Below are 23,860 nucleotides of genomic sequence, written 5' to 3'. Positions count from 1 at the left end.
ACATGAGATAGAAAAGCTAGGATTCTTTTTTTTTTTTTTTTTTTTTGAAAAAAGAAAAGCTAGGATTCTTAACTTTTAAAAAAAGTGTTTTTAAGTTTGCTATGTAAATTACTGTAATATCATCGTAAAAAATATTATTTATATATATATGTATATAAATAAGCATATCAATAATTATTATTTATTATCAAGAACATTACTATTTTAGTTTTTTTACTGTAATATATTTATTTTACCAAATGCTAAATCAGTTTTTGTTACCAGAAACAACTGTTTTATAAACAGTTTACCAAACACTTTGTCATTTAAAAAAAAAAAAGTTTTTTATAAAATCAATTTTTTTAAAAACAAAGCTACGTTAAACGGGGCCATATTATAATATAGCATTAGTAATTATGACTTGATTATGATTATAAAATAACATAAAAAAATTACACAAAATATATTGATGAGAGAGAGGAAAAAATATATATATATAAAAAAAATACAAAATAGATTGGGTAAAAAAAAAAAAAAAAACGAACCAATGAAATATGTAGACACATATAAGGTGAAGGGAAATAAATATCAAAGAGAAAAAGAAAGATAATCTAATAAAGAAAATATAAAACTTATATACACTCAAAATAATGTATGTTATTGATATAGTATAATATAACATACATTATGATTATAAAATACATAAAAAGAATTACACAAAATATATTGATGAGAGAGGGAGGAAAAAAACAATATATATAAAAAAATTACAAAATAGATTGGAAAAAAAAAAAAAAACGAAAAAAAACGAACTAATGAAATATGGAGACACATATAAGGTGAAGGGAAATAAATATCAAAGAGAAAAAGAAAGATAATCTAATAAAGAAAATATAAAATTAATATACACTCAAAATAATGTATGTTATTGATATAGTATAATATAGCATCAGTAATTATGATTATAAAATAAAGAAAAATTATACAAAATATATTGATGAGAGAGGGAGAAAAAAAACAATATACTAATATACACTCAAAATAATGTATGTTATTGATATAATATAATATAGCATCAGTAATTATGATTATAAAATTAAAAAAATTATACAAAATATATTGATGAGAGAGGGAGGAAAAAAACAATATACATAAAATTTTTTTTACAAAATAGATTGAAAAAAAAAAAAAACCCCCAAAAAGGCAAAGGCAAAAAGGGAAAAAAAAAAAAAAAAAACCGGAAAAGGCAAAGAAAATAGAAAAAAGTAAAAAAAAAAAAAAAAAAAAAAAAAAAGAGGAGGCTGGCAGGGTAAAAAAAAAAAAAGGAAAAAAAAAAAACCACCGGAAAAGGCAAAGAAAAGAAAAGAAAAAAAAAAAAAAAAAAAAAAAAAAAGAAGCTAAAAGGCAGGCAAAAAAAAAAAAAAAAAAAAACAAAAAAAAAAAAGCCGCCACGTGTCGCCGCCTGGCGACGCCACGTGGTGGCGTGTGGGTAAAAGTTGAGAATCCCCTCCTCTTTATTATCTATGCTATAGATATATATAAAGAGGAATCCCCTTTTACTGTTCATCCAGTGTATAAACACTGTTACGCAATCTTTTGAAATTACGAAAACGCCCTTATAATTCTCTGAAATTACTAACAGACTAAATACTGTTACGAAATTCTCTGAAATTACAAAATTGCCACTGAACAGATCTAACTTCTAATCTAGATTATCCTAGGGTCTAATTTCTAATCTAGACTATTCCGGATAATTGCAAACTTACAAAATTACAAAAATATCAAATTACATTTTTTTATATACGAATCTTCGGTTCATTCTACAGTACACTACTGACAGTAGTATGACTAAAATTTTTAGTTACAGTTCTGCCACCGAAATTTCCAGATATTTATGGACTCTTCGGCTACGCTCTAGATCTTGATGGATATATCAGGACTCTTCACTCTTCAGCTACTCCACTTTGCTTCTTTTTTGTCTATATAAAGACATCGACCTGTAGAAAAAAATTAAAACTCATCCAAGAGCACCAGATCAAAATATAACATCAATTCAAGTGTTAAAAAAAGTCATATAATTGAATAGCATTCACACTCCTATGTTAAATTGAATAGCAACCACCATGATATCAACTCGCAATCTGTAAAGGTACCAAATAATTTGAAGATCAACGCATAATTTCTAGCGAGAACTCCATGATCTTCACAGAGTCTATCTGAATATTAAGTCTTTCGGAGAAAATTAAACTAAACTTATCAAGAAACTGCTATTTTAATTCCTGTTTCCTTGCTGTAATGTCAGATGAGAGAACTCCAAAGAAACAAGTCTCATCACAAAAGTATTTTCGGTGTATATCTAATGTAGAGTCCAAGGGTCCAACAACTTGGTTCTACTGATTAAAAATAAATGGTTTTGAGTTTTAAAAAATATTTTTTTCTTTGTTGAATTGATCTGAAGCTTTACAAATGGTTGAAACGTTTGTACAAGAAGGCCTATTAGATGCTTAACATCTCTCTAACAAGGCATGTGTAGAAGGAAAAAATCAAACGCGTAAGAAAAGTTAATCACCATCAAATTCGAAAACGGGATAAAACCCTAATTTATTCTTTAAAAATCAAGATTTTATTTTTAACCAATCAAACGCATAACCAAAGCTTATAACGAATTTTAATTGAAAAACATTCAACAAAAATAAAACCCTAAATTTGCTCTTTAAAAATCAAGAAAAATAAAACCCTAAAATTTGTTCTTTAAAATCGAAACTTTACCTTAATACAATCGCTTGGCCATCTTCTTCTTTCTCTTTTGCCATCTCATTCTTTCTAATTTTTTTTTCTTCTGCCGATCGATATTTTCATTTTCGTCTCTTACTCTTTCGGATCGTTTTTCTGTCTCTCCCTCTCTCTCTCTCTTTCTCTTTCTCTTTCTCTCTCTTACAATCGATTTTATGCAGCGATATCAAACCCTTGAGCAAGGAAACGTACATAGAAGACACGTCATTTACTTTTTAATTATAAACAAGACACGTTGCATTTTTGTGCTTATATCATATTGGGCTTTGTAATTGTTTTTATGAATTTATTATCTATTGGGCTTTATAAATTACCAAATTTTCCATTGTTCAGGAAAGCAATGTAGCTTTATAAATAACCAAATTTTCCATTGTCCCACTAAAATATTTTAAATATATTTACAAAATGGCCATTGTCCCACTAAAATATTTTAAATATATTTACAAAATGGCCATTGTCCCACTAAAATATTTTAAATATATTTACAAAATGGCGTAGCCAAACAACCACATTTGTCAAAAATGCAGACTTACTTACATAAATCTATATTAATTACACCTTTTATGTAATATCGTTAACATAATTATTTAATTAAAATTTATAATTTAGTTTTATTATGACTAATATAATTAATGTAAACTGAATCATGAACTCATAAGTTATGACTTATGACTAATTATATTGGTTAGTTATAAGTTTAATGTTCATCATGATTAAAACTTTTAATTTTTTAAATATGAGTTAGTTTTAAATGTATTTACATATATCTTAAAAAATTGTAAAATAATGGACAAACAACAATTGCAAATCATTTACAGATAATCTATTATAATATAAATAATCAAATTTTCCCGGGCAACGCCGGGACAAAGCGCTTGTATATATATATATATATATATATATATATATATATATATATTTTATAAATATTTTTAAGATAATTTAGGGATAATTTTGTGGTGTATAAAGAGAGTTGCCACATGTAAATAACAATTTACAACCCAAGTTAGAGGATGACGCTATATTTTTTATTTGGCTCTAACTTATCTTACAAGTCTTCAATTCACTTTTCATTTGCAACTGCAAACAAAATGTTAAAAAAACAACTTAAAACATACTTATCAACAAAGTTTTTATTGGAAAAAGCATACTTATCAATTTTTCATTGATATTGACATGTCGATTTTATGAAATTCAAAAAAGTTCAAATTGGCATCGTAAATGATATTTGAATATTTGGTTGGATTGTTGGAACAAGTTAAAAATTTATACAAATTTATATCCTAAATTAACTGATTATGGTGCACATATGTCGGTAGACGTGAGTCACTGCGGCCCAAATTGTGCTGGCTTAGATAATTTAAATTGAATGGATACAATCTAGACAGATATTTGTAGTTGCGGTTCTTGCAACTAAGTGGAACAAATACATGAAGAGAATAATTTATAAACTTTATTTGATTTATTAGATAAATGTATTCATTCATGAAAAAGAAACAACCAAAAAAAAAATATAGTTATAAAAAAAAACGACAGCCACCATCCAGACGATACGAATCTCTTCGTATGAAACGAAAAACGACAAGACTATTCACAAATACAAATTAACGTAAAAAATATTACTATAAGTGCAGTGCATCCACACGCACCTACGCTCGTCACATTTGTGAGAGCGTCAAATGATATATTTAGGTTCACATATTTAAACTTAGTTATTTCTCTTTTTTTGTTGTTTTTTTTAAAGATTAAACTTAGTTATTTCATTGATTATATATAAAGTATAAACACTTATTATCTTTAATATATATATTTTGAGAATTAACATTATTGATCAAGATTAGATGATATATTAGCGTGCAAAACGCAAATGATACTATTAGTCAAATTTATATAATTTATGATAAATTTTAGAGACGTGCATTTATGTAACTCATGAAACTTGAACCTAAGATCTCACGACTGAAATATGTATGAAATTACGACTAGATCGAACTAGTTATCGCTGCTTAATATATTTTATATGTTAGATTCTTGAGAAATTGCTCTATTTGCCACTCTTTTGATAACTTTTTCCCACATTCCACTAAAACCTTAATTTGTCCCAAAATGCCACCATGACAAGAGTAAAAAGTCAAGTTTGCCCTTCACTATCTATTTTCTTTACAAATTGGCAGACTTCTTTACTCACCCATTTTCTCGTCCAGTACATAGGTCTCAGTCTCTCTCTCTCTCTCCTCATTCGTCTATCTCTTCTCTCTCTCTCTTCCAGTCCATCTCTTCTCTGTCTCTCTCTCTCCCCCATCTCGTCCAAGCTCTCTCGTCCAGATCTTCTCTCTCTCTCTCTCCCTCACTCTCCCGCATCTCGTCCAAGCTGAGAAAACTCGTGAACACGGCTCAAAAAATTCGTCGGAGGAGCTCAGTTATTGTCGGAGGAGCATTCCGACCAAAAAAAGAGAGAAGTAGCATTCCACGAAATAAAAGAGAACCCTAGGTTCGTTTTTTTTTCATTTTCTGGGTATAAAAAAGTTTTTCGTCTTGAAATAATGAAGATGACGAAATAAAACCCTAGGTTCGTTCGTTTTTGTTGTTTAAAAGCATGGGTTTGTTATGGGTATGTTATGTGATTTTTGAAGATGACGTTCTTATTTGTTGACATATATGTCAACAATGTTGACATCAGATGTCAACAATGTTGACATCTATGTCAACATTGTTGACATCTAAACTCAACATTGTTGACATCTAAAGTCAACATTGTTGACATTTGAATGCTTTTTTTGTGGCCTGAAGTTTATTGAATTTCTTAACCCTTTCTTGCTGACTAAGTTTATCCTTGTTATTTTTCTTTTCTTCCTGGTAGGTTTTCTAGTTATTCATTTGCTTGCATTACATGATGGTGAGTTTTTGTTCTACAACTAATGAACGTTGTTGACTCTAATATTGTCAAAAATATGCAGAAATGTCAGGAAAACACTCCATTGAATCTCCGGTGACAAACTATGACGACTTCGAGCCCCGAAAGAGAAAATGTTCTTAAAATGAGGTACGTTTTGATGCCAAGCAAAGCTGATTTTTTGTTATTATTTTTTATGATTGTAGACATTCATACCTATAATTGTAGACAATTACTAAAATTGTAGTCAATTGATGTTAATAAGGCAAGCGGATCGGAACTCGGTGATGCACAACTCACGGAGTTTCAAATGAGCCAGGCTGAGTACATATGGTACTTGGATACTTTTTGTAGTGAAACTGAATCGGGTCCGATCATGTGTCTCGAAAGTGTTATGAAAGAAATCATCGGAGACGACTGGGAGACTCAGTTGAAGAAAAAAGGAGATTTTATGGAAGTCGTGCCCAAGGGGACACAACTGTTTATGCTGAAAACACAGAGAGAGGAACTTCTCTATTATAGGAGGATGAGGATCAACAAGAAATGACTCTGACGATGAATTTCTCACATCATTGGTCTAAACTTCGTAATATTTATATTTTTGTATGAGTTTTTGTATGACTTGAATGCTTGAAACTGCTTAATATGTCTATTTACACTATGTTTTATATATGTGTAATGATGTGAATTGCATGCCTAAGTGAAGAACTAAATTTAAATTCATCTCGCCGGTAATTTGAAGACTGCTTTTAAGGGGATTTCGAAGGATGTGAAGTGGAAATTTTACGGTGCCGCAAAGGCATACACGATGAGTGAATGGGAAAGTTACATACCATAATCATTAAAGTACCATAATTTTTACAAAAAACTAAGATTAAGTTAAAGTTTTACATACCATAATCATTAAAGTACCATAATTTTAACAAAAACTTATATTAAATAAATAAGAGTTTATGAATCAATTTAGCTCATTCATCCTTGTCGACCAACCCTGAAAAACTGAAATTATGGTCTACAATGTTCCCTTCGGGAACAAATCCCGACCAACCCTGAAAATAAAGATTATCAGATAAGGAAATGATATGAGAATCAAGAAATAAAAACAATAAATTGTTGACATATATGTCAACATTGTTGACATCTATGTCCACATTGTAGACATCTGATGTCAACATTGTAGACATAGATGTCAACATTGAAGACATCTGATGTCTACAATGTTGACATCAGATGTCAACAATGTAGACATAGATGTCAACATTGTAGACATAGATGTCTACATTGTAGACATCATTGTCCACTGTTGATATAGATTTCTACAATGTCTACAATGTTGACATATATGTCTACAATGTTGACATCGTCGATGTCAACATTGTTGATATCTATTCAGAGACAAATACAAGACCGATTCCCATGTTCAGAGACATAGATATGTCAACAATCCGAGTATCAATACCAACCACTACCACGGCTGTTGGGAGTTGATCCAATCCCTGCTGAATCGGGACCCGATTGTTTTTCATTTACTTCCAATATCAATTGAAAATTCTCCATGTCATCTTCTCGTCTTCTCCGCAAATATAAGAAACCTTTGAGCGTGTCATCGTTGGTTATCTCAACAGGCTGCACTGCACCAGCCATCGAGTATGCAACACCAACAGTATGAGTGGATGGTGATTTACGCAAGTTCGTGTAAATGATTTGCATCAAACTAGCGAAGTTGACGTTGTACGGCACCACGATTCCGAAAGATCCTTTCTCGTGATACCGACCAGGTTCAACCCAAGTACCACTGTGCTTGAATAATAAATAAATATCATCCATCACTGCGTACAAAAAAGTAAACAGAGTTATTATTTGGAGATTGACTTTAGATGTCAACAATGTTGACTTTAGATGTCAACAAATAATGAACGTCATCTTTCAAAAATTACAAAAAATACCCATAACAAACCCATGCTTTTATACAACAAAAACTTCATTATTTCAAGACGAAAAGCTTTTTTATAACCGGAAAATGAAAAAAAAACGAACCTAGGGTTTTATTTCGTGGATTGCAACTTCTCTTTTTTTGGGTTGACATTCGGAATGCTCCTCCGACGAATTTTTTGAGCTGTGTTCACGAGTTTTCTCAGTTTGGACGAGATGGGGGAGAGTGGGGGAGAGAGAGAGAGAGAAGATCTGGACGAGAGAGCTTGGACGAGATGGGGGAGAGAGAGAGACAGAGAAGAGATGGACTGGAAGAGAGAGAGAGAAGAGATAGACGAATGAGGAGAGAGAGAGAGAGACTGAGACCTATGTACTGGACGAGAAAATGGGTGAGTAAAGAAGTCTGCCAATTTGTAAAGAAAATAGATAGTGAAGGGCAAACTTGACTTTTTACTCTTGTCATGGTGGCATTTTGGGACAAATTAAGGTTTTAGTGGAATGTGGGAAAAAGTTATCAAAAGAGTGGCAAATAGAGCAATTTCTCTAGATTCTTTTCACATATCTCTCATGAACCCTTTCAATGATTTATTAATACAATAACTTCAGTTATGAATTATTTTCTTTCTGATTGGCTTTTGGACATTAGGTTTATATATATATATATATATTTTTTTTTTTTTATAAAAATGTTTTGACATTTTTTTAATTAAATATTTTGTTAAAATTTGCATGAAGTGAGCAATGTTAGTGGGCCGGGCCTAGAGAGATTGTTTGGTGACCCAACACAGTAAAATTCAGAAACGGGCCTTGTTACCCAGTCAAAGATCCCAGCTGTCAATATTCACACGTGGTGGTGGATCTAATCTTTTATTTTAAAACGTGTTTTGCGATAAAGGCAGTGTGGAAAGTGAGCAACTTTTGTCGTTCAAATTTTTGGTGGTGACAGATAAAGAATTATTTTCGGAGGGAGATACATGAGTAGAGGCGAGGTCTTTTTTAATAAACCAAAGCTAGTAATCCGAAGAACTGTGGTAATTTAATAACCACGATAAATTAATTGTAAACTACCGTGAAAAAAGTCAATAAATTTTAAAAAATTGAAAAGTACTTTTGAAAATTATGCAAGGGTAATTTTGTAAATTAAAGAAATTTAAGTTCAGTGTCCTACTTGCTACTACTTGTCCGACTGACTTTCACTAGATTTGGAAAAACAAGTGCATAAAATAGCCAACCAAGCATTACTGTAGTAACTCGATAAAGTACATCACTCTCGCATCTCATCTTTTTTTTTTTGTTTTCCCTTGAAAACTCTCTCATCATCTCATCTCATCTCGGGTTTTTACTACACCAGATTCGTCAGAGTCAGACCTGGTAAATACCTGAAATACCCCTAAAGAAAACGTCAAAGCAGCCAAGACTCAAATCCCCTTCTCGTCATTTCACACACATCTCCCCCAAATTCCAACCAGAGAGAGAAAGAAACGAGGTCTGAGAAACCCTAAACGACAATGGACAGATCGCTGGCGAGCGAGGAAGCCCAGCGGTGGCTCGGCACGGCGGAGAAGCTCCTGGCGGCGAGGGACCTCCTCGGAGCGAAGAGCTTCGCGATCCGCGTCCGCGAGGCGTTCCCGAGGCTGGAGTCCGCGGCGGACGACGTCGTCGCCGTCGCCGACACGCTCACCGCCGGCGAGAATCGGATCGGAAACTCCGGCCAACAGCACCGCGACTGGTACGCCATCCTCGGCCTCCCGCGGTTCACTCACAACCTGGAGGTGGTCGCGAACCAGTACCGCCGCCTCGCGCTGATCCTCAACCCCCACCGCAACCGCCTCCCCTACGCCGACGAGGCTTTCCGACTAGTCACCGATTCCTGGTCCGTCCTCTCAAACCCCTCCAAAAAGTCCTTCTTCGACAACGAGCTCGCCGTCTACTCCAGGTACGAATTCGCCGCCGGCGCTCAGTCCCACGCTCATACCCAAACTCAAAATCACACTCATTTGCAAGAACACCAATTCCTCCAACGAAACAATCATCAGCCTCAACCCCAAACTCAGCCTCATTTCCAGCATCATCAACAACATCAACATCAGTCTCATCAGCTACAGCACCAACAACAACACCAGTTCTTCAACCAGAATCCTCCGCCGCCGCAGCAACCGCCACCGCCTCAATTTCAGCCGGAGCCGCTGCAACCTCGCGCCCACTGGCAGCAGCAGCAGCCACAGCCTCAGGCTCAGCCTCAACAGCAAGCCCAGGCTGCGGCTAGAAGAAGCCCTCCCAACAGAAATCCAGCTGTGGTCGAAGATGACTTGCCGAATCTCAACAATGCGGCGGTTCGCCCGCCGGAGATCTCTCCTCCTCCTCCGCCACCACCACCACCACCACCACCGCCTGCGCCTCCATCGCCGGAGGCGTCTCCAGAGAGAGAGGAATCTCCGCCGTTGGAGCCGGAGGGCCCGACATTCTGGACGGCCTGCCCGTACTGCTATATCCTCTACGAGTACCCCAAAGCCTACGAGGACTGCGTGCTGAGGTGTCAGACCTGCAAGAGGGCCTTCACGGCTGGGCCGATCCCCGCCCCGCCCATCGGCCCCGACGGCGAGCCCGGCCCGAACTACTTCTGCTGCTGGGGGTTCTTCCCCTTGGGATCCTCCGGGAAGGCCGAGACCGGGGCGGCCGGGGCGGGATGGTCTCCGTTCTCGCCCATGTTCGCTGCCCCGGTTCAGGACAAAGGCACGCCCGGAACCGGAACCGGAACCGGAACCGGAACCGCGAAGGAGAAGCGGAAGCGCGAGGACTCCCCGCGCGTCGTCTACAAGGACGACTACGAGGACTCCGACGACGACGAGTTTCTGATCGACATCTCCGACGACGAGGACGATGAGACCGACGGCGATTGGAGGAAAACGAGGAAGGGCGGCGGCGGCGGCGGTGGAGGAAAGAAGTCGAAGGCTTCTTCTTCGAAAGGGAAAGGGAAAGGGAAAGCGAAGAAGGGGGCGAAGAACTCGGGCACGCCGCCGTCCGATAGGGTGACTCGGGGGAGGCAGAGTCTGGCCGCGAACGGAGAGACGAGGAAGGATGAGGCGGCGGAGAGGCCGGCCGTGAGAGGGGTGGTTTTGGCGGCGGCGGCGGCCTCGGCCTCGGCGGAGACGGGAAGGAAGTCGAAGTTGGCGAGGAAGAGGGGCGGGGCCGACTGGGGCCGGCTGGACTTGAACGTCGAGTTCAACAACGACTCGGACGAGCCCGCCGGAGCTGGGAGAGCCGCCGCAAACAGGGCCAACGGGACAGGGAACAGGGACGCCGGCAGCGGCGGAGAGGACGATAACATCGAGGGGATAGGGTTCTTCGAGGGTCTCGACGAGTTTCTCAGTAGCTTGCCGATCCTGAATGCGGTCGGGGATGAAAAGGTCAAGGCTGCTTAGTAGTAGCGTTGTAGTATGTTCTTCGCGGACCTCTTTTTTTTTTTAAGTTATTGCCAACAATGGTGTAGAGAGCCTCTCCTTTTTTTGTATGTGTTGATATGTTTAATTTAAAGGCTGGCTCTCGCGTTTTGGTTAGCGTTTTGTGTTGTATTTATTAGCTTTGGTTTTTTAGAGGGCATTTGTTGAGCTGCTCTTAGTGAATAGTCTACTGCTACGAAGGCATGTTCTTGAACTCTTTCGAAGTCAAGTTGCAGAATAAGCGTTCAGTATTGAACAACTTGCAATTCTTGTTTACCAACAGCTAATTGCCTCTCTTGTTTATCATGCTGTGGTTTTTTGCAGGTTGCTCTGAGTGTTTGAAATGTTTATGTTGCAGGGAATGAATTACCAGGAAGGTCTGTTGCTTGTTATGTAATTTTGTTGTGGCATGACCGAAGGAAAAAAAACGAAGTTAGTTATTAGGTGGTAAGCAATATATGTTCTTGTTGTGAATGTCAATGCTATTTTACTGAGGTTAGAATGGGGTATATAGTGCCCTTCTGTTGGCTCGAACTAGAACAAGCTTCAAGCACTGAGATTCGACAGTCCTCCTCAGAGGTTTGACTAGTTCTATTGCCAGATTATGGTTGATAATCTCTTTGGTCGAATAAGTATTAGGTAAGTTTCTGGTGCGTTGCTATGCTTAATTTCGCAGTAATACAATGGAATATGTATAGAACCATGTAGCAGAGAAACATAAATGTAGAGTTCAGTATTTGATAAAGGTACAACCTTGTGGCGATTTTGTACACTTGCAAAACGTGCATTCACTAATCACAGATACGATTGACCTTTCTCATTTTCAAATCTGTTCTTTCCTAACCAAGGTTCTGTAGTTTAATTAAATTTTTTTAATTTTTAATTTTTTTTTTTGTGTGTCTTCAACAAGCACAGTTCATAAATTCCCTCTTCCTTGACCATGATAGCTGTTTCATTTAGTCTTATCGTGGACCTTTTTGAAATTGGATACGAGTTGGTGATGCTTGTTTTTTTAGTTCAGAAGAAAAAGCCCGAAACTTTTAACTGAATATTACATCCCAACGTTATTGATTCATAGTTCACTTTGCCATTACTGTTTACGTAATTAAAGAGCAAATCATATATCCATTTTGGATATTCAAAGTTACTTTTGAGGCAAAAAAATGAACTCGTGTCTCTGAGAGTGCATTTGTCACCCAAGTTGTATCCTTCTTTTATATAGCAACATTTCCCAGTTCAGAAATTTGTTCCAAAAGGGTAATAGTTCGTCTTAGTTCTCTCTTTGTGAGAATTGCAGAAGAGACGAACTTACCAAAAAGCAAATGTCTTGGATAGTCGAGATAATTTCAGGGAATATCAGCCTCGTTTATTAAGCTAAATAATGTTGTAGACATTGTTGATAACAACATATTAATCCGTATTGATGCAAAAATAATAATAATATAATAATCAGTAACATTGTTCAATCCATGTAATTTTTAAGAAATTCTTTACCCAGCTAGCTTTCCTCCCTGAGTTTGGAGGGTTAGCAGGCTTCGAAAAAATGTTAAAAGGGCTCTCAATTTGAAATTTATCTGGCCCATGAAAGTTTGACGACAAATTTTTTTGACCATATTCATATAGATAAGTTACAAACTAGCTATTCGAAACAAATTAATTAGAAAAATTGTCGAGATTATAATATTTTTTTAGCACAATAGTCAATTTTCATTATTGTTTATAACTAATATTTGACTGTCTATAAGATATTTTCTGTGTATGAGTTATGTAGCCCTTTATATAAAGACAATATTTATTAGCCCTTTTTTTTGGGACAAATTTTACGATGGCACACGTCCCTTTATATAACCTGGCGGAATAAAATAATAAACCACTTCGAGTCACAAAATGTGTCTACGTGTTAGGTTAAATTAAACCTTATATATTTGATCTCGATTGTTGAGATGTCGTCTAAAGAAATTAGCACTGTCGATCTGTCCAACAGGTTTGTCTTAGTAGTCGTCAATTCAAATTTTATTTCTTTATATTGTATTATTAGCGACAACTTCGATCTGGTCCACTCAGTAAGAGCCAATTCATCAATGTAATAAAAAACTGGTTTAAAACTCAAAACATAACCAAGACTTGAGTTAAGACAACAAAAAGGAAAAATACGAAGTGCAATTGTCGTTCTTGAGCCCAAAAAGCAACCTTAATTATTTATAAAAAAAGTCCATTACTTTCTTTTACCAAGTGATAGTGGTTTATAATCTGACTAAAATAACAGTGTTTTATCACGTCTTTAGAGTTTTAGCAGAAAGAAACTTCTATTAAAGAATAGGGAATAAACCGATAATATAGCAATGCCAAAAGAACACAAATCAATAGACTAAAAAAAGAAAAAGAAAACACACACACACACACACACACACATCACATGCTTTGAGCCTTTTACGCTAATTTGAGGAGAGTGGGGTCTCAGTATAGAGACCATAGAGCTGGAAAAATTCTTTCTTCCTCCTCTTTTTTTTTTTTTTTTTTTTTCTTTTATCTGACATTGTTTTCTCCGCCTTTCTTGGAGGTGAATTTCCAAATGCCCATCGATCCAACCACTCGTTTTTCCGTTTTTAATATTATTAATACAAATAAAGACCCCTTTTTTATGTGCTTTTGTATTGCACGCCATATGTTTGTCGAAATACATTCACCGCTATTTTGTTCCCACCACGACAGCTCAACTCTCCCAGGCTTCTCTTCCGGTACTTCCCGGTTCCTTCGATGGCGATTCCCTCGCACAATTCTCTCTCGTGGGACCCACACCAGCCCAGTCCACGTGTCCTCCTCCCTCACGCGGTCTCTGTGAAGCCATTACTAGTAATATCCTTTTTGCCTATTCCTGTGTTCTCTGATCTCTAAAGTGTTCTCTCTCCTCTTCTTTTCCTTGAGAAAAAAATTCTGTCTTTTGTTTCTGGGAGTCCAGATCTTTGGTTCTACGAAGAGATCATGGGAAATTGAGCAGAGTCACATGAGATTATTGTCTGATTTCAGGTGGGTTGTTCTTTCTTTGTTGTTGATGTGTGTTTTCTCTGTATATGTTTTTGAGTGTTTTGATACTTTCTTTGGTCCTTTTAATATGTCTCAACAAGTGATTGGTTATGGACTGCTGGGATGTACTATTACTGATTCTGAGAAAGAAAAAAAATTAGTTTTTTAATGCTTACAAAAGGCAGAGGATTTTGTTTGATGACATGTCATATTATTTCTTAAAAGAGGCTGCATAGTTACACTTATGTCATGCTTTCGAGAATTTTTTTTTTCTTCTAAATTCTTGCCAAAGCTTTGAATGGATCTGAATGTCAAAGCTTCCTGAACTAACAGGAGATTAATTAAGCTTTTGTGCCATAATAAAAACCATTATAATAAATCACCAGCCTTTTTTCTCCCTCTTGAATGGCTCTTAATTTGAGCAGTTTTCCAACAGTTGTTGACCGAAATTGGGGGATCTGGATTTCCTTTGGGTGATTCTGTGTCAAGGCTTTCTCAATTATGGTGTTTGATGGCTTATCGTTATGAGGACATGAAGTCCTCAGATTGAACCTGAAAGATAAAAACTTTCTGATGTAACTGACTCATAATCAAATTTTTATCTTTGCGGAAATTTGCAGAACAAGTCCAAGTCTACCAATGAAGGCCTCAACGAATTCTCCAGGGTTGACTCAAGAGCTCAGAAACGACAAAGCGGGGAAAGTAGTTGAAACTGAAAAGGGAGCCGATTTGTTCGATGATATGAAGCACCGTTTCTTGAGTTTCAAGGCAGAGAAATACAAGTAAGCAACAATGGGTTTCGTAATTGGGTGTTTCATTAACATGTACGGTGGTACTCAATGTTATCTCATCCTTTTATTTTTCTTCTTTCTTTTCTTTTTGGCAGGGCTAACTTAGAACATTACGAACAACTCGCAAACGCTCAAGCACCAAAGGTTAATTCTGATATATCGACTCGTAAGAGATTTATAGCTTCGATGATACTAATCATACTTACCGATGTTTTTTGTAAGCAGTTTTTGGTGATAGCTTGTGCTGACTCTCGGGTTTGTCCCTCAGCAATACTGGGATTCCAACCCGGAGAAGCATTTATGGTGCGCAATATCGCAAATCTTGTCCCACCATTTGAGGTAACTATTTACTCTCTCTTTTTTTTTTTTTTTTTTTTTTTCGAGTAACTCGTCTAAACCTTATTCTCTTTTACAATATCTTTTTCTGTCGTTAGAATGGACCCACGGAAACAAATGCTGCTCTGGAGTTTGCAGTGAATACTCTTAAAGTAAGTCTGTTTTTCAAGTTTGGTAAGCCTTTCTCTGATATTTATGCCTAATTATTTGAAGTGCCCAGTTTCATAGCAGCGATGGTTCTTGAACTTGAGGTTGAGCAGATTAGATATTGCTTTCGTCAAGAAAATTTGAAACAGATAAAAAAAAAAAAAAAAACCCCTGATCGCGGGCCTCGTTTTAAGGCGCTTTATTGTTGTTCGATTTGTAATAAAAAAAAATTTGGTTTGCAGGTTGAAAATGTTTTAGTGATTGGCCATAGCTGCTGCGGAGGAATCCGAGCTCTCATGGGCATGGATGAAGAGGCGACTTCAAGGTTCGTTTCTCTCCTTTTATTTCAAATTGTTCCTTTCTTTCAAGCCATGGTTCTCATTCTAGTGGTCTCTTGATTTATTTATTTAATCAGGGGCTTTATTCAGAATTGGGTTATTCACGGGAAGAATGCAAAGCTTAGAACAAAAGCTGCTGCTTCGAACCTCGGGTTCGACCAGCAATGCAAACACTGTGAGAAGGTATATTATTATCATGAAACTAGTTAATAAAAATGACCTTTGAGAGCTACTACTGCGGGTTATTTTTGTAATTAATTATTACTTATTTTATTTTTCTTTCAGAAATGAATGATCGTAAAGTCAGTATAATGATTGGATTTTGACATTATTATTATATGCAGGAATCGGTGAACCGTTCATTGATAAACTTGCTGACATACCCGTGGATCGAAGAGAAAGTAAGCGAAGGAGTTCTCTCGCTCCATGGCGGGTATTACGATTTTGTCGATTGTACTTTCGAGAAATGGACACTCGACTACAAAGAATGCAGCTTGAAGGAGGAAGATGAGAGAATCTCTGTGAAAGACCGGTCCTTTTGGTGCTGAGTTCTGAAATGTACTTTTGTTGTGTAATTTATTACGTCTTTTATTTGTAGTGATTTGAAGGGTGCTCATAGATTTAATAAGACATTCAATGTTGTATTAGAACTTAATATAAGTGAACCTCTGTATCATATTATCCTATCATGAGCTTTGCACTCATGATATCGTCATGTATTTCTCTTCCATTTCTCGTTTCTAGATTGGAGATTTATTGAATACATGTGTGGAACAGAATCTTGTTTTTGGAGCTCTTTGAATATAGTGGGTCTATTTTACGAAATTCCTCTTATATAATCATAAAATTTATGTTCGTTTGCGTGCAAGTAGTCCATGAATTTTTAATTATGAGGTTTTAGTTCAATTTAAAAATAATAAAAAAAAACATTTTGGTCCCTAAACTGATTTTGTAGCATTCTGGTAATTTCAATTTGGTTTTTATGTAGTTATTAAGTTTTTTAATTGTATTCTATGAAATTATACACATAACTTGAAACTTGTGAAGCTGAGAAGTCCAGCTCAGCTGACAGCTCAGCTTATAGCTAGTTGAGAGCACCTCCAGTGACTACTTGACACGTGTCTCGAACGAAACTAACTTATGTAACTACCTCCTGTTAATAGCTTAGTATATAAGCAATTGAAATGTAATGCGTTACAATTAATGAAAATCAGTTAGATCAGAATTCTGATCAACAACAAACTTCATCTCTCTCTCTCTCTCTCTCTCTCTCTCTCAAATCTTCTCTTGGTATCAGAGCATTCGACTAGCGTCCATGGCGAATCCTGGAAATGCTTTTCCGATTGCGACTCATCTTGTTCCGACGACGCTCAAGCTCGATCGAGACAACTTCTTCTTCTGGAGATCTCAGGTGCTAGCTGCGATTCGCGCGCACGATCTCGAAGGATTTCTCGATGGAACCAGATCTGCACCACTGCAATTCATCCAAATCGAAGAAAGCTCAACGACGGAGTCAACGGCGATCGGATCTCAGATCGGAGGTCGAGACAACGCCACCGTCAACAGGACCAGGCCTAATCCTGAGTACTCTGTCTGGATCCGTACAGATCAAGCTATCATGTCCTGGCTCATGTCCTCTGTCTCGGATTCAATGCTAGGCTACGTGTCCAGGTGCCAAAACTAAGCTCAGATCTAGTCTGCGCTCCTGCAACTCTTCGCCGGAAGTTCAAAGGCAAGGCTGCTACAATTGCACATACAACTCCAGACAATCAAGAAAGGCTCTCTCAGCGTCAGCGATTTCATCATGAAAGTCAGAGTAATCGCCGACAATCTCGCCGCCGCAGGACAGCCGGTGAGCGATGACGAACTGCTTCTGTATGTTCTTGGAGGCCTGGATGCAGAATTCAATTCGGTTGTGGCAATCCTCACTGCAAGACCTGATTCTGTGTCACTTGCTGAGACACAATTTCTTCTACAATGCCATGAAACTCGGCTTGATCAACAAAACTCAGCGCTCAATCTCGATCTTTCACACGCCTCTGCAAATGTTGCTGAAAGTAGAGCACGCGGTCGTGGAAATCAGCAATCGCGAGGACGCAGTGGCCGTGGAAATCGAGGACGTGGTGGTCGAGGTAACAGACCTGTTTGTCAAATTTGCACGAGGACTGGTCATCTTGCCTCTGCTTGTTGGTTTCGCTTTGATCAGAATTTCCAGATCCAAGCTGCATCAACCTCAAGTCAACCTGCAACTCAGTCAACAACAAGTCACTCGGCTGCGCTGATAGCTACACAAGATGTCATTGATGATCCGTCTTGGTATGTTGACAGTGGAGCCACGAGCCACATCACGTCAAGCCTCTCCAACCTTGCTGTTTCTGAGAACTACAAAGGCAAAGACAAGCTGACTGTTGGTAACGGTAATTCTATCCCTATCTTGAATATAGGTGATACACAGTTTCAGGCGAAGAAAAGAAATCTCATATTAAAGAATGTACTTCATGTGCCAAAAATCACAAAAAATTTAGTTAGTGTGTCTAAGATCACCAAAGATAACAATGTCATTGCTGAATTCAATTCAAATGGCTGTTGTATCAAGGACATGAGTACGAAGCAGGTCCTTCTAACCGGGGAGCTTAAAGACGATCTCTACAAGCTGGATGTGGCCAAGCTCAAAGCCAGAGAGTCAAAGCCTCAGTCAAACTCAGCTATGGCACTTACTTCAGCAACAAGCAATCCTGTCAAGAACTCTACCAATTTAGATTCCTGTAATGTCAGTAATAGTGTCAATAATAGTGTCCAAACAGACTGTGATCTGTGGCACAAAAGGTTAGGACATCCTTGTGAAAAAGTTCTCTCACTAGTCTTACAAAAGAACAATGTGAAATGTCAACTTAGAGATCAGTCAAAGTTCTGTAACTCTTGCAGACTTGGTAAATCAAAAAACACAGTTTATCCAAGATCTGACTTTCATGCTAAGGCACCACTTGATATAGTCTATGCTGATCTCTGGGGACCAGCACCTATTGTTACAACTGAAGGTTACATGTACTATGTGGCATTTCTTGATGATCACACCAGATTCACTTGAGAGAGAGAGAGAGAGAGAGAGAGAGAGAGAGAGAGAGAGAGAGAGAGAGAGAGAGAGAGAGAGATGAAGTTTGTTGTTGATCAGAATTATGATCTAACTGATTTTCATTAATTGTAACGCATTACATTTCAATTGCTTATATACTAAGCTATTAACAGGAGGTAGTTACATAAGTTAGTTTCGTTCGAGACACGTGTCAAGTAGTCACTGGAGGTGCTCTCAACTAGCTATAAGCTGAGCTGTCAGCTGAGCTGGACTTCTCAGCTTCACACGCCCCCTTGAGCTGAGCTGTCAGTTTAATTGTATTCTATGAAATTAAACACATAACTTGAAACTGTATCCTTTTGTGTTAACCACAATAAAACTGCCTCTCATACATCATATCTAACAAGCAATCCAAACCCACCCATGAAAATTTGGAATCCATGAAAAACACGTGTTGAATAATTTCCATAAACAACATCACATTATGCCCAAAGAACAATAACTTGCCACAGTAATCTGACACCAACTTTTCTAATTTAGTCCTTAAACTTTTAATTTCGTCTTTTTTATTTTATCATGCCCTGAAATTTTACTATGTTGACAATCAGTCGAATGGTGTTTGATTTCCATAACTTATGGGAGAAATTAGAAAGAGTAGATGAACTTACATACATTACCCCTTCGGTTGGTTGGTAAACCACGGGATAGGAATAGGATATATATTAACCATATTGGAAAGAAAGATATCATAAAGATTTTTGTCAAACACCACCTAATTAGTTATGATTTTGCTATACTCTAATATACGTAGACCGGTCACAAGATAGTCACTCCAATTTCTAACAAACAAAATAACTTACACACGTTAACTAAACATTACCGTATCTATAAAAGAAGACACAAAATGCGCTTGAACATAAGACAAACATCAAATACTAAAAGCTCCTAAATTCATCAAACTCAAATCAACGATATGGCTATCAACTCAACTCAATCCTTTTCCATGCTTCTTTTTCTCACCATTAACTTGGCTCTATTGAGCTTCATTGGCAATACCATCCCGACGAGCGAGGCACGACAACTTTCAGAGACGACGGTTTTGCCCGCCGATGTTACCGACTTATTGCCAACTTTGCCATCTATTCCATCGATTTCCGACCTCATTCCCGGGTTCCCCGGGCTGCCTCAATTTCCTTCGTTGCTTCCGAATTCGCCGGAAGTACTCGGAAAAGAAGACGATCACACAATTCCCTCCGTCACTGTTCCTAATTCTCCTTGAAGTTGATTGTATAATTGTGCCTTCCTATCCATGATATTTCTCTACTAAATATTCCCGGCCGGTGTGCTTTTATGTGTGATGAATTTATAGTTTATGATATTTACCTTGTGACGTCAATGTGTGTACTTTTCTATATTTACCATGAATAATAGTGTTGCTTTTGGAGTGTGAACATTTGTGGTATACTCGAAAATTCATGTCTCTTTCATATTTATTGTAGCTGGCCATTAAAATTATTTTACTAGTTTTTTTTTTTTTTTTTTTTTTTCATACACCAACACCAAGAAAGCTACTAGCCAATACCATTCCGAGAAATAATCCCATATAGCCTATTCAACATGAAAATATATATGAAGAATCACTAATCCAGAAGTTCAATACCAGCGTAGTTCAATATAGAAAGAACATACTAAATTGTTAGGAATCTCAATAGAACAACGACGATCATGAGTTTATAAATGTCATGAGTTTATAAAGATCATGAGTTTATAAAGGTCATAAGTTACTTCTCTCATTATCAATTGGTTTTGAGATCATGATACTTTTACATAAATATTGCTTATTGTCCTATAGACCTCAAACCTTCATGAGATAAAATTGAAAAGTTAACTTATAGACCACAATTGAACATGAAAAAATAACATTGACGTGACAATAAGCTATGGATTACTCTTCTCATGAACAATTAGTTGTGAGATGAAACACATGATACTTTCGCATAAATATTGCTTATAGTCTTATTAGACCTCAAACCGTCATGAGATAAAATGGAAAAATTGACTTATAGGCCACAATTGAACATGAAAAAAAAATTCACATAGACGTGACAATAGGCTATGGGTTGAATAGGCTTATTGGATTATTTTGAACCCACGAAACTCATTTTGAAAGTCATCTGAAATTATCACTTGAATAAACTAGCAACAACAAAAGCAGCATACTCTAGTGACTCTTAGTTAAATTTAAACGAGTATATTTTTTTATTTTAACTTTATTATATATTTGATTTTTGATTTTTTATTTTTTTTATATATCTTTGTAGTTTAAGTGTTTTAGACATTTACGTGGAGAAAAAAAATTGAGCAAGATCTAATATGATAAATTTTTGCTTTGTTTATCAGTAGTTTGACTTTTTTTTTTCTCTTTTATACTCGTACCGTGATAGATTTGAGATAGATCCTTTGTTATGTCGAGTTATTTTATATTTTGCCATAAAGGTCCAAGACTTTGAGCTCGTTGGAACATCTTATCGTGGACGGATCTCTGGAGATTTGATCACTTCTTATTTTTTTGGCGGTTTCCTTATTCTTTGAAGATTTGTTTTTCGTTTTATCTTTCCCGAATATTTTCTACATAGATATATCTTCTTAGAAACCTGATGGGAGTTTTCCTTATCTTAGAAAAATCTTACACAACGTAAGCATACGTGTCGACAAGTAATATCATGCATGAGCACGGATTGTCGATCCAACGAGAATTTGTATTAAGATTCGATGCAAACACTCTAGCTTTTCTTTTTTAATTATAAACTATGTATATATAAGGCGAGAATGAATAAGAGTAAAATGAGATTTACATATAAATATTAGAGTCAACATCAATGAAAATTTAACAAAAAGAAAATTTGTGCCACTGTTATCTATTTAAGGGTATAATCTCGTCATCTTAATCAAACAGATGGTACAAACTTGACATTTTTGAAAAGTAAATGCTAAACTCGTTATTTCACTAAAAAACAGTATATATGTGTCATTTAAAAAAAAAAAAATTATACCGGGGAAACTATTATTCATACATAGGAAAAAAAAATACTACTACATGATCATATCATTGGAAAGGTGTTTTCGTGCGCATAAGATTCGGAAATTAAACAATATTATACTGTACATCTTAGCTTGCTTTTCCGAAATGTATCAGCATGCCTTAAACATAATGATTTTGATACTTTCAGATTACAATAAGGAAGTATCTTGATTTTTTTTTATCAGAATCTTGATGTTAATAAGAGCTACGAAACACAAAAAGCAACCTATTCATGAATTTATTTCAATGATGACATACAAATAAAATGGAGTAGATTAATGAATCAAATCTGTAAATAAAGCAACAAACATATGACAATCGATCACAAACACAAACACACTAAAGGGGATGTAACATATGTAGATGTATACATATGAGTATACAAGGCAAGCTGATAAATTGGAACTGAAAATCAACTTTCAAGGGCTATTCATGGAACGTGTGGCTTGTCCTTCGGAATGGTGGGCAATGTAGGTTTTGGAAGCTCAGGAACTTTTGGGAGATCATGCGGTAATTCCGGCAACTTTGGCAGCTCCGGAATCTTTGGGGTTTCAGGCTTCGGTATTTCGGGCAACTTTGGGAGTTCAGGTTTGGGCAATTCTGGAATCTTCGGGGTCTCCGACTTTGGCTGTTCGGGCAACTTTGGCATCTCCGGCTTTGGCAATTCCTCCGGAATCTTAGGGTTTTCCGGCTTTGGCAATTCAGACTTTTTCGGGAGTTCCGGTTTCGGAAATTCGGGAGTCTTGGGGATTTCCAGCTTTGGCTGTTCGGGCAACTTTGGGATCTCCGGCTTTGGCATTTCGGGCAACTTGGGGATCTCGGGCTTTGGCAATTCGGGCAACTTTGGGATCTCGGGTTTTGGTGATGTTGATAAAGTGGGAAGCGTTGGCAGTTGTGGCTTTGGAAGCTCAGGGACATCAAGAAGATTTCGAGCCGCCGAAACCATTAGGGCATTGTAGGAAAAGAGAGCGAGAACGATCATAATGGGCATTGCAAAGTTTGGAAACGCCATGGAGAGAGTGTTGATTTGGAAGATCAGTGAGTTTTAGATGGAGAGTGTAAGTTTGTGAAGGAAGTAGTCAAGCTGTTGAGGGTATTTATAGAAATTATGGGGACGTGAAAAATAGTAAGTTATTAAGGGTTTGAGATGACTATACGTTATACAGGTATTCTTGATAAACTACTTACTACTTTTGATGAAAAAGAACCTACTTATTGCTTGCCTGTACCAACTAGTTTTCACCAACCAACCGTTTACTTTTCATACAAATATAACTTGTATATAATGTGAGTTGTCTTTATTTGAATTTTTTGTATATAAAAGTGTATGTATATAGTCATATTTACAGTTTTATATTGCTATATAATCAATGTTTCGTAAATCTTAAATAAATAGTCATATCTATGTATTTACACGTGTAAATTTACGTAAATTTATATTTTAATGAAAGAGAAAGTCAGAAATGTCATGTCACCTTTATAAATAATTATCTAAAATTTACGAAACGTTATTTATATAGCAATCAGTTGACTAATTACTTAATTTTTTTTTATAAAAATTAATATATACATTTCACGATCTCCATATACTTTGCCCTTGCGTTCACATATGAGAGCCCGAACTATTGAGGTCAATTGAAATTCCTCCAAAAAGCGAAAGTCATTGCTTGTACGGCTACAATTAACCCCAACCAATTATATTGCATATTTTTTTTCATCAATGTAATTTTGTTTTATATGTTCATTCTTATTCTACATTTGCTCGTTTTTTAATACTTAAAAAATTAATTTTAATTTTATACTTATGCTTGATTGCTATTAGAATGAAACTATGATTGTTTACTGTGAGGGTGAATAATAGTGGAAAACCTAAAATTAGTTACACGAGTTGACTTGACGTTTAACTTTAAAGCACCTAGCTTGGAGGAAGATGTAGCGATCATGAGACGGGCTGCACTTACTTTGGTGAAAATGATCTGAGCTACCTTATTTCAAAAAATTTATTCTGAAAATATCCCAATTAGCATTTTTA

At 36.5% G+C, this 23,860-nt stretch overlaps 3 protein-coding genes and 1 long non-coding RNA gene across 4 annotated transcripts; 2 read left to right on the top strand and 2 right to left on the bottom strand.

The window, feature by feature from the left end:
• Nucleotides 1-1,754: 1,754 nt before the first annotated feature.
• On the bottom strand, nt 1,755-2,989 carry LOC149387146 (uncharacterized). Its single transcript, XR_016300588.1, has 2 exons — nt 2,749-2,989; nt 1,755-1,976 (listed from the first exon to the last, which is right to left on the bottom strand). It is a non-coding gene; the product is annotated as an uncharacterized LOC149387146 (long non-coding RNA).
• A 5,824-nt stretch (nt 2,990-8,813) lies between these two features.
• Nucleotides 8,814-11,288, top strand: LOC149387145 (uncharacterized). The gene has a single exon (XM_089623641.1). The coding sequence runs from the start codon at nt 9,106-9,108 to the stop codon at nt 11,017-11,019; it is 1,914 nt and encodes a 637-aa protein (XP_089479767.1). The 5' UTR covers nt 8,814-9,105; the 3' UTR covers nt 11,020-11,288.
• A 2,244-nt stretch (nt 11,289-13,532) lies between these two features.
• Nucleotides 13,533-16,498, top strand: BCA5 (beta carbonic anhydrase 5). The gene is made up of 9 exons (XM_089623889.1): nt 13,533-13,890; nt 13,997-14,064; nt 14,682-14,843; nt 14,948-14,996; nt 15,078-15,191; nt 15,287-15,340; nt 15,578-15,660; nt 15,751-15,856; nt 16,018-16,498. Exons 1-9 carry the CDS (start codon nt 13,795-13,797, stop codon nt 16,219-16,221), a joined length of 936 nt encoding a protein of 311 aa, XP_089480015.1. The 5' UTR covers nt 13,533-13,794; the 3' UTR covers nt 16,222-16,498.
• Nucleotides 16,499-22,046: 5,548 nt separating this feature from the next.
• On the bottom strand, nt 22,047-22,880 carry LOC149387143 (uncharacterized). The gene has a single exon (XM_089623442.1). It carries the CDS (start codon nt 22,838-22,840, stop codon nt 22,259-22,261), a length of 582 nt encoding a protein of 193 aa, XP_089479568.1. The 5' UTR covers nt 22,841-22,880; the 3' UTR covers nt 22,047-22,258.
• Between the last annotated feature and the right edge of the window lie 980 nt (nt 22,881-23,860).

Source organism: Urtica dioica, chromosome 8, assembly GCF_054948205.1.
Source record: "Urtica dioica subsp. dioica isolate 48M chromosome 8, U.dioica_male_clone48M_v1_H2, whole genome shotgun sequence".
NCBI classification, from domain to species: Eukaryota; Viridiplantae; Streptophyta; class Magnoliopsida; order Rosales; family Urticaceae; genus Urtica; species Urtica dioica.
This window is presented reverse-complemented; position numbering and strand designations above follow the sequence as displayed.

Coding starts and splice junctions, on each gene's coding strand:
- BCA5 (XM_089623889.1), top strand. CDS start 13,795: ATGGCGATTCCCTCGCACAATTCTCTCTCGTGGGACCCACACCAGCCC. Junction 14,997..15,077: donor CAAACGCTCAAGCACCAAAG/GTTAATTCTGAT, acceptor TTTTGTAAGCAG/TTTTTGGTGATAGCTTGTGC. Junction 15,341..15,577: donor TTGCAGTGAATACTCTTAAA/GTAAGTCTGTTT, acceptor TTTGGTTTGCAG/GTTGAAAATGTTTTAGTGAT.
- LOC149387143 (XM_089623442.1), bottom strand. CDS start 22,840: ATGGCGTTTCCAAACTTTGCAATGCCCATTATGATCGTTCTCGCTCTC.
- LOC149387145 (XM_089623641.1), top strand. CDS start 9,106: ATGGACAGATCGCTGGCGAGCGAGGAAGCCCAGCGGTGGCTCGGCACG.